Source organism: Mus caroli, chromosome 5 (genome assembly GCF_900094665.2).
Source record: "Mus caroli chromosome 5, CAROLI_EIJ_v1.1, whole genome shotgun sequence".
In the NCBI taxonomy this organism is placed as follows: domain Eukaryota; kingdom Metazoa; phylum Chordata; class Mammalia; order Rodentia; family Muridae; genus Mus; species Mus caroli.
The window spans coordinates 12,917,579-12,928,599 of NC_034574.1; the positions used below are offsets into that span (position 1 = coordinate 12,917,579).

Genomic DNA, 11,021 nt, shown 5'->3' on the forward strand with positions numbered 1-11,021 from the left:
TCCCGCCAAGTAACTCAGGGTCCAGTAGCAGGACGAACACGTGTGTGCCTCCAGGCAGCAGAGGGCAGGTTCCAGCAGTGGGCGTGGCAGGACGAATGAGCCGGTAGCTCCACCCTAGAGCAGGCAGGTTCCAGGCTGGGGGGAAGGGAGGCCACAATAAAGGAAACCAAACTGTAGGGAAAGGCCAACAAGGGGAAGTTAAGGTGGGTCTGGATATGACCACAGGGCAATGAGGGCTTCTTTATTTGTAAATCTAAAACTAAGGTTGTTTTAAGCCATTGTGTGCAAACAATTTGAATGTCAAAGCTAATGCAGATGAGTGCATCTTACAATTAAAATAGTGCTGGAAAGAAGCTCATTAATGACCATACAACCCTTTGATTTCAGAAGAGAAATTCTGTCCCTGAGTAATATATGAGATTTACTAGAAAGGCTTATCTCAGTTCTCTGTTTAGAAATGTGTTGTAGCTTCCAGAATAGGACCTGAAGAACCTTACATAATACACTGGCATTATTTGTAGAAAGTAGGTTTGTTTGAAATTTGAACTTATTTTTAAATGTACACATATGTGTGTAAAGTATTTGTGTTTGCACAACACATAGATGTCATGTGTTATCCTCTATCACACTTCCATAGTTTTATTTGTGACATAGTCTTTCTCCAAGCTCAAAAATCACCAGACAAATAGCATGGTGGGACAATGAGCTTCAAAGATTCACCTGTCTCCCCTCCCTGGCCAAGCTAGAGTAAGAGATGCTTACCACCAGGCAAAGCGGGTGGGGAAAGCAAGGGCAGAGACAGGAAAACAAAAGGAATAGCAAGAAAGGGAAAGAGCAAAGCAAAGAGAGCAAAGAAAAGAAAGAAAAGAAAGAAGAAGGTGTTAAAAGAATAAGTTGAAAATAGCTTTAGTGACAGATCATTGCTGGAGCTGCTGGTGGCAGTTTAGAAATTAAAGAACAAAGCACTGCTTTATAAGATTGGATGTTGTGACAGGTGGAGAGGCTAGTAGTAATAAGGAGAGGCCAGGAAAAGGAAGTCCGTTTATCTACGCTTTCTCTAGAGTTTTCAAGGAAGGTTCATACAACTTGTCTCCTTTGATTTGAGCAGCCTGTTAGGTGTGTTGGGAAATTGTAACATCTGTATTTTGTAGACAAAGGAATTTTTTAGGCCACAATTTTGGATTACATGGATATGAACATGATTTACTGATCAGCCGTTCAAGATGTGCTGCTCACTGGGCTACTAGGCAAGCAGCTGTTTCGCCATTGGATGCTTACTGCAAACAACCATTACAGAGCAGAGCGGTGCTCATCCCAGATCAAAGTTCTGGGAAACATGCTTTCCAACAACTGCTGTTGGGGAAACACAGCTGTGGTATCCTTAATTAGCAGGGAACCCTAAGCCACTCCTCTTCTGGGGATGTACAAACTGTGTACTTTAAAACATGGTCTGATTTCACTCTGTAGTTTTACGTAACTCAATCTCCTTTTTGTTTGTTTATTTGTGTTAAGTTGTAAACATTTATTGTAAAAACGTGTTTACAAAAGAAGAAAAATAAATTACGGTTTACCATCCCTTATTTCAAATCAAATTGTTATCATCTAACCATCTCAATCTAACTTTTCTTTTCTGGGAGTTAAAGACTTAGAAGTCTGGGAAAATCCCAGGGGAAGTATTAGGCATAGCAGAGTCAGCTGGCAAAGAAATGCTTATTCTACCTTAATGATCCTGGTTACTGGGCTGTTTGTTTGTTTGTTTTGGGTTTTGTTTTTGTTTTGTTTTTAGGTTAGACCTAAACAGGGTCTTGCTTTTAAATATGATCGACTTAAATCTCTGTCTTTGGGGGAGACCAGAAAGTTATCAGTGTGTTGATAAGATCTGGGTAAGGCTCACATTTTGGCTTCCAAAAACATTGCTTTCCTTCTTCCCTCCCCCCAACTGCAGAACCTCCCATATATCCTCTCTGCTTGTTCACAGTGAAGATACCCATCACCTTGTCCCACAAGTCTTTCCCAGCTGCACTGTCTTCTAGTGCTCCAAATTCCAGTGTCGGCTCCTTACCTCCATGTGATCTCTGTGCTGTGCTTGCACACTCAGAACCTCATTTTAGGAAACTGTCCCCTAGCAGGGTGAACAGTGCTCCTGAGGATGGAATCCTGTGCCATATGATTAATGGTAATAATAATAATAATAATAATAATAATTATAGAATTGCCTCTGGGCCTGTAAAAATGGTTCAACAGGAAAATTCATGTTGTATCCAAGCTAAGAAACCCAAATTTGATTAATATAAATCATATGATAATCAGAGAAAATATACCTCTGATCTCCTCACTTACACCATGGCAAATGTATTTGCAACTGAACACTAATACATGAATACAATTAATTAATGCAATTAATTATTGATATTAGAAGGAGTTTCTCATATGGTTTACCTTACAATGTTTCCTGTAGGAAACTTTTTTAGCTTCCTTGACTCCTTGTGGCCATTGATCATAAGTGCTGTCAAGAAAAATTGTCCTATATTTCTTTCAAAAGTATTTGAAATCCCTCTCTCCTTATTGCCATATCCACTCCAGTTTTAACCAATAAGAGTACTATTAGAGATTGAATATTCTTGTGAAACTTTATAATCATATGCTTGAATTTTTAAGTATCTAAAATTTACTGATAATAATTTCTCATAGAAGTTTTATATAATATTTATTTCATTGTACATGAGATATTTGATACATTAGTGGAAAGTGGGTTATCTTAGCCTAATGTATACAAAATGGAAATAAAGTTCCACAAATATAGATTAGAAATGATTTGTTAGTTCTACTTATGATGAATATAAGCAACTACAAAGAAGTTAAATACATTTATGACAATTATTCTGTTTGAGAGTCTCAACCACTTGAGCAGGCATATGTTTCTCTGTAAAGTTTATACATATGTAGTACTTCTAAAACTGCCTTCTGTAATTTAGCATGGGAAACATCATCTGTATTTTTAGTAAACTCTGTAGGTGACTTTGGCTGAGGTGATATGAAGGGCATGTGTTTGAAACTTTATACAATTGAACATGACTAGAGGTGCTAAGGAGCCAAAAACTAAATGCTATCAGCAAGTGAAACTGAAAATCAGTTAGTTCTATGCTGCGTATTTATTTATAATGCACAGAGGAGTTTTAGCTTTCTGAAAGGTTCTTCCCCAAGGAAACCTGTTTTAATTTAGGTGTACACGTACTTGAACCATTATATGACCCGAAAGACTCTCATGACAACCAACTCGAGAAAAGACTGATGGCTGCTGGTGGCTCAAGTGTGTCCCCTTAAAAGGAGACACTTAAGATGCTACTGATGGCCAAGAATTGAGTAGGGTCAGCACCTATGACTGGGGCTGATGAGATTGTCAACAGTTCTTCTGTCGTCTATCAGGACTGTGACAAAGACACTTGCTTCCCCCTTTTATTTTCACATTATAGAAGTAGCAACAAAAGAATACAGCAGCAGTGGGTTGGTGATCAAGCAGGGAAATGATTTCCACTTGGAATGGATGTTTAACCTGACTTCCAAAGAGGCAGCCACTTAGTTAGATCCGGTTTTGAAAACTGCTGAGGGAGGGAGTTTAGTTACACTTCTTTAAAGCTTCCATTTGCCTGAGATTTTACAGCTTTGCCTCCGCTCTATCATTTTGGTGCTTCCATAAATGACATGACTCTGAAAATGATAATAAGGGAGTGTGGACATCTAACATACTTGTGTATTATTTTCCAATGCTTGACTTTTAAAACAAATACTAGACCTTGCATGACAATTATCTCTACCTCGATTCACTGAGGTAAGAATGGAAAAGGGAGAAATTAGTGTGTCATTTGGGATTATGTGTTTGTCTTTTCAAAAGGGAGCAAGGACAGCATCTCACCTGACATGAATGATTACTCATTAGCAAGCCCTCAGAATCACAACTGTGTGCATCATTTGTAGGATATGGCATAAAATAGAATTCAGTGTCTATTCTTAAAAAAAAAAGTTAGCCTTTAAGGATAAGTGATAAAGGCCACTAAATCAACCTTGTGACCTCCCTGGGCACAGGTGCCTATGTGACTGGGTCACACAAGGAGGAAGCAGGCTTGACTAGAATTCTTTCAGGAGTTAGCAACCACTGAGGGGGAGGGGGGACCTAGACCTGATTAAGGAGGCAGAGTTTCTCCAATTCAATGGCAGGCACAGCTTGTTTCCAGGGAAACCTGGGGACTTCAGTTAAAATGCAGGCAGGGGGAAAAATACCAATGATGACTCTGGTGACCTGCTGAGTAAAGAGCTATGCATCATCACTTGCTTGAGACAACCAGCACCTACTGTGTAATGCATGCAGACTCTGGGTTAGACAGAAGAGCTCGAAGGATTATTGCTGTGATTCCTTGTATTACAATTTCTAAGAAATAAAAATAAAGAATCAGAAAGAATGCTTATTTAGGGAAGTTTCTTTATATGTTGGATAAAGAGGAAATTAAATAACAAATGTATATTAATGATTCTTCTGTTATCTTTGTGTGTAAATTTGCATTATGGAAATCACTTCTAAAGTTTGTCTTGGTAAATCACACATTCATGAGTGCTTTAATCTATTTAGGGATCTATTATCTATATAGTCTAGATGAAGAAGATAGGTTCAATAAAAGACAGATAATTCAATATATCCACAATTTGGTAGGTCAGATTCATAGAGGTAAAGTGGTTTCACCTTCTGAGGATACCTTATGTGCCAGACCAGACATGGTTTTACATGATTTCTATATTATTGTTTCTTAGTAAAAACTCAACCAAAATGGCCACATACCTTACCCAGGCTAGTTAACACAACAAAAGACTTCCTATTTGGGAATTTAGAGAGCAGAACTTCACTGTAAGCATCTTTCAGCTCTGTCTTCTATGAGGCTAACACTCCCAAGGGGTTTCATGCACAGTAGCTGGAAGGACTCTAGCAAGGCTATGTGGAAGTATTTAATACCCAGATGAAGGAGACTCATGCTGTGGCCTACTCCAATGCCCGAACTTGTTTATTGGCTTTCTCTGTGTGAGCACAGAGGCAAAGATGCTGTTATGGGGGGTCTCCTTGGAGCTGTTGAATGCAGAGGTATCCTTTACTATGTAGACTCAGAATGGAAGACATGTTCTTTCCAAAAGCTGCTTGTTGATATTAGTGTAAGGATGGAAAAGGGTTCGATATAAGTTGTAGAAAAAGACACCCACTGTGAAAGTATTGACTGTGTACACACAAGCCAAGTGAAGCTGGAGAAGAAACTGAGAGACTGCACCACTGTAACTCCATTGTGAGCATGATGCCTTTTCCAAAGAAAAAAACCATGGTTTTATAATGGTGAATACTTTCAAAGAAAGCCATTCTTAGTACCCCTAAAAGGAAGATATCTGATAACCATATTTTCTTCAAAGGGAACGATACAGAGATGGCTTTATGTGGATGTCAGTACTAGGGAACTTTATGGCCATTCTGGAATGTATATCTCACAATGCCTAACATTTTAATGTGAACACTCGACTTAAAACCCATAAATTTTAGACCATGGGCATTTGATTCTATTTATCTTTTTATCTTTACAGTCTTACTCACTATCGACCTTTGATAATTTTCTACTAAGTCAATGAGCTTAAATAAATGGCAGATAACCAAAATCTACTTTATTTTTACATAAGTTATACATCCTAAGATACTGTAAATGTATTTTCTACACAATCACCAGTGCCAGATAAATTTTTAAAAATCTAAAATAAGAAAACCAAAAGACATTGTATAATGTACGTTTTGTTTTAATGAGTCAAATGCATATTCTTCACCATATTTTATGAGCCATTTTTTTCATATTATGGATAAGTAGAGTATCTCTACCAAGAACCTTTTAGAAGTGACTGATGATTCATAAAACAAAATTGCTTTTATAGTACATTAACATATTAGAAAAATAGCAAGAGACTTCTGACAGATCTGAAAACATTTAATTATTTGTCTTTTATATTGAAAAGTGGCTATTGTTCACTTGTTTTGTAAATGCACTGTCACTTGAGACATGTATACATTAGGCAATGGCTAAAGCAACCTAACTATTTGAACCTTTCACAGCTGTGTTATGTCTTTGAGAGATATTGCAATCAAAATACACTTTGGTGGAGGAAGTCTCTGCCACTGTGGAGAAGGCTGGAATGCTAGTAGTCCTTACACACTAAAATAAGGAGCCAGAAAATGTTATGACATTTATCATGCATAATGTCAATCAAATTAAATACTCCCACTCTTGCCCTGATTTTTCTAAGCCCTTGAAGATCATTGACTCACGTATACAGCAGGAGCATCTACATAAATGTATATGCATGTATGCACAGAGACAAACACACACACACACACATACACACACACACACACACAAACAGAAAGAGAGAGAGAGAGAGAGAGAGAGAGGTGGGGGGTAGGGGAGAGGAAGTACACATCTTTTTCTAAGATATCATGGTCTCCTGATTTTCTGATTAGGACTTTTGGTTATATGCAGTTCTTCTGGATGTCTCTACTGATCATTTTGATGGGTAGTCCTTTGAAAATGAGGAACTTCTGTAACCACATTCATCTATTTTCCATTAAAACATATTTGAGTGGCATCTCTAAGAAGTTCCTTAATTCATTACCTGGGCTGATTCTAAGGGAGCTGCTCAGAGAAGCAAATATTGTGTTTGTAAATTGCACAAGGCACGTTCAATGCTCTGGAACCATCATTAACTTTTGGTTGGCTTTACACAGTATATTGCACTCACAGAATAACCTTGAACACTTCTGAAGTCACACTCTCATGTGCTGCACCCTTCTAAGTCTAGTGATTGTGCTAGCATATACCAGCTCTTTCTGTTCTGCCTATCTTTTAGTAGTGTTTTTCTTTTTTCAAACCATTGTATTGGTTTGTACCATTTTGTAAGCCATAAGAACTTTTGTAAAGCTTTTGATAAGGTTCATAAAATATGAATTGTAAACATAATTACTACTTTTAACATTAAAGTAACTTATTAACAGATTGATACCAGTTTTAGGTTGTTAAGATTTAAGACTTGTAGTATCAAAAATCCTTCACAGTTTGCTTCTAGGTAACTCTTCTTCTGGACATTTCTCAGTGAAATTTGTTAAAAAGTCATCTTTTCTGTTGAGGATGGTGGATAATTGTAAACTCTAAGTTCATAGTTACAACTGAGAATGTTTATAACTTGATATTTATTATTCATCTTATGAATTATTTAAAGAGTAACTTATTTTAATTAGTCCTTACATTTTTATTTACCAAATTCCTTAGAGTTTTTTTCATGTTCTCATTATTAAATCTGAACTAGTTTTCTTAGATCTAAAATTCATGTAATTGGTAAAGTAAAATAATCATGTGCATAAAAGTGTCTGCATGACTTTATAAAACAATCTGAATTATACATCTCAGCTTAGAAACTATTTTCTGTAAGTACCATTATTATTCAATACGTCTATAGGATACAACAATTTTTTTTTTTTTTTTTTGGTTTTTCGAGACAGGGTTTCTCTGTGTAGTCGTGGCTGTCCTGGAACTCACTCTGTAGCCCAGGCTGGCCTCGAACTCAGAAATCCGCCTGCCTCTGCCTCCCGAGTGCTGGGATTAAAGGGGTGCGCCACCACGCCCGGCTGAACATTTTTATTGTACATTACTTTGGGCCATATAATTTCAAAATTTCCCTTATATCTTAAGAACACTATAAGAAATATTGTCAAATGATCAGTAAAATCATATCAGTATGATTATTTCATAACTTTCTTTTACCAAAAACAAACCACACTTATTTTTGTCATTTCAACTGTACATTATAATGGAAGTAAGATATTTTACCTTGTATAAATTGATAATCATCGTTTGTTGTCCAAGACTGGTGACTTTATGCTATTTTGATAGCCAACCATTTCTTTAGGACTTCCTCAGAAAAGGAAACCAAAAGGAGATTAAATGTTAACAAAATGATAGGAGTATCATTTTATAATGCTAGCCTGGGGAAGTAGGAATGTTTTTCATGGCAAAACTTAACGCTTCCTATTATATTTCAAGAATATATACCTGGTGGACAACTTCTTTTAAAGATTTATGCATAATTGTGTGTTTGCATGCGCATGCAAATGTGCACACACACATGTATACACATGTATGTGAGTATGGATTCCTGACTGACAGCTTTTGATTTAAGACATGTGGATAACGTTTATAAAGATATGTGTGTCCTAGGATAGCTATGACTCAACACTAAGCAAAATATAAGATCCCATATTTTCCTTTCAGTTGTATCTATCCTCAATTTAAATATATGGGATTAGACAAATTCAGTGTATTATAGATGTTTGACCTGTTTGAGGACTGGGCTCTTGCATTAACACTATTCAGGGTCTGAAAGCAATATTCTACAGCATCTCCTATCTCTCCCATCTAGATCGGGGCACCGTGCAGAAGGTCGTAGTCCTTCCGACCAATGGCTCTGCCAATGGGGAGCTCATTCTGGAGGAGCTGGAAGTCTTTAAGGTTTGGTCACCTCTACTGTCTATCTCATCACATGCATGACGACATCATCCCTTTCCTCTAGCCAATAAAAATAGCCAATAAAAGATTAAGTAAGCAAATGTAATAAATTTGAAGAGCAGGAAAGCATCAATTAAAAGGAGAGAGAACAAATATTTTCATGAAGTATTTTCTTACTCTTCAAGTGATCCCAACATAAAAGGCTGACATTTTTTTACCAGCTATCATCACAACTCAAAGAGATTTGGTCATAATTATTTTAAAAAAATGATGCCCTCTGGCCAAGGTCTAGGGGAGTCTGTAATGAAGGAGGCTTTATCATTCCCTTCTCATGCCACTGTAACCCGAATGCTTTGACATTAGTGATTATAGATAAGCTTCCTCATACTTTCACAAGCAGTCATTTCCAGAAAAGCTGCTGCTGTTCGATGGCATTTCACTCAAATACCAAGCTGGTTAAATAAAACAAATGTCCCTTCTTAGCACTTGAAGGCTTATGTTCTGTCCGTACTTTAGATTCCACTGTATTGTAGTCCTTGAAGCTTCGGTTTTTAAAAAGGAAATAGAAAAAAGAAAAAAAAAGCACAAAGTGTCCCCTGGAGCATTTCACTTCATTAAGATCTCTGCCATTCATGACATGGGTCCAGATACCCCTTTCTTCTTGATAACTTAGACAATCTGACAGGCTGACCTCCAGCTTCCTATCTGCCTACTTAATTTCCCAAGTGCTGCAATAACAGCCTGAGGCCACCATACACTGCTGCCTGTTTTTCAGGTATCTGGGAACTCACAGAACCATTCCTTGCTGGTCCTAACTAGCTGCTTCCTTCCTAGCATGACCATTGCTCCTTTATAATGGTCTTTGTCTGGAACCCTGGGGAAAACACAGCAAACGAATTGGAAGGAAACCTTAGTGAGGCATCTAGGCTTTCATAGACTGTTCGTTACAGCTATGCCAATTAAGAGACATGGGATACTGAAGAGCGGAGCTAGCCTCTGACTGAGGATGTTGTTACTCGGTAGTACCTCGGAACTCCCAGAAGTAAACACTCTCTCTCCCACTTATGTTTTGCCTAGCTGACTTGACTCAAAACAGATTGTCTCATTAAGATCATTATTGTGCTTACTGAAGATATTGGTTTCATAAGCATCTAATTGCTTAAGAAACGACACTGGTAGATTTTGCAATTAAATTTTAAAATTGAAGAATATAACAATGAATGGTGTCCAATATCAGTTGGAGATTCTCCGAATACTATCCAGGGTATTATTACATTTATAACTTTTAGTACGTGATTCTAAATTGCACTAGGGTTTTTGTGACGATCACACTAAGATAAATATTGATCGACAGTATCTATCCCAGCGGGTTTCACCTGCTTTGCTTTGTAAAGAAATGGAATGTCTCACTGCACTAACTGAAATTGTATTGCATAGTACACCTGTTTTCATGCAACCAACCAGGAACAAGTTGATGTTTCCTGAAGAAAATAAAAAGTTCTATAGCATAAACACTTCATTTTTAATACTGAAGTATCAGTTTTGGTTAGCAGATAATGTTTAATGAAGTGAGTTTGACACAAGTCTAAACATATATATTATGGAAAATCTGTAAAGACGTTAATGTTATTCTGATCAAGTGAGAACTATGTATGGACTGTTACGTGATTTGTTCTGTTGTTATCATCAAGAAAAGAAGCTCCCAGTGGAAATACACAGTCACAATTCACGTACGGGACATCATTTGAAAAGGTGTTTGAGCTTACTTGCTGATGCTTGTACTGTTATTGAAACAGCAGAGTCAAAAGTCACTATTGGCAACTGCAGTAATTGTCTTAGGCATGTGTTTGCGTCACATTTTTGAGGTGAGGTTAAAAAAAATCATTGGGTGTGTATGACATATTATGATGGTCCTGTAAGGATAAAATAGATTTAAGTAGAAAATATCCTTAGTTAAGTGTCATATGGACATACTGCAGAAATATCAGTGTAGCTTTTCAAAAGAATTAGAGGAATTATTACACAGCACAGAACCATAACCTCCTCTTTAATCCTTTATTCATGTTTCTGAAGGTGTCTAGTTTCTTTAAGCTGAAGTTGAAATGAGATACAAGTTTAGCAGTTGATTCAGTGATTGTAAACCATCACATCGTTGCACATGTGTATGTGAGTATGTTAATGAAGGATAATACAAATCATGGCAACTGAAAGTTAGCGAGATCACCACTGTCCATTTTAAATGTTTACAAATATATGCAACCCAAAGGAATTAGAGTGGTGGGAATCATTGGATTTGGGAGCTTCACCCTTCTTGAATTAATCGTGGATCAGCAGCAGAACATCAGAAATTTAACTTTAAGTTTAAAATTAGGAGGACAGTGACCTGCCCTGCAGGGAGCGCCATCTTGGCTCCGGGACTCCACCGAGCTTAGTCTCTACAGGTCAGAG

The 11,021-nt window shown here is 37.2% G+C and overlaps 1 protein-coding gene across 1 annotated transcript in view; it reads left to right on the forward strand.

The window, feature by feature from the left end:
- The window catches only part of Sema3c (semaphorin 3C), a 150,304-nt gene that overhangs the window by 121,963 nt on the left and 17,320 nt on the right, over nt 1–11,021 (forward strand). Inside the window, exon 13 of the mRNA XM_021161998.2 lies at nt 8,488–8,576. Coding sequence (XP_021017657.1) covers nt 8,488–8,576 — 89 coding nt within the window. The remainder of the gene's footprint in view (nt 1–8,487; nt 8,577–11,021) is intronic.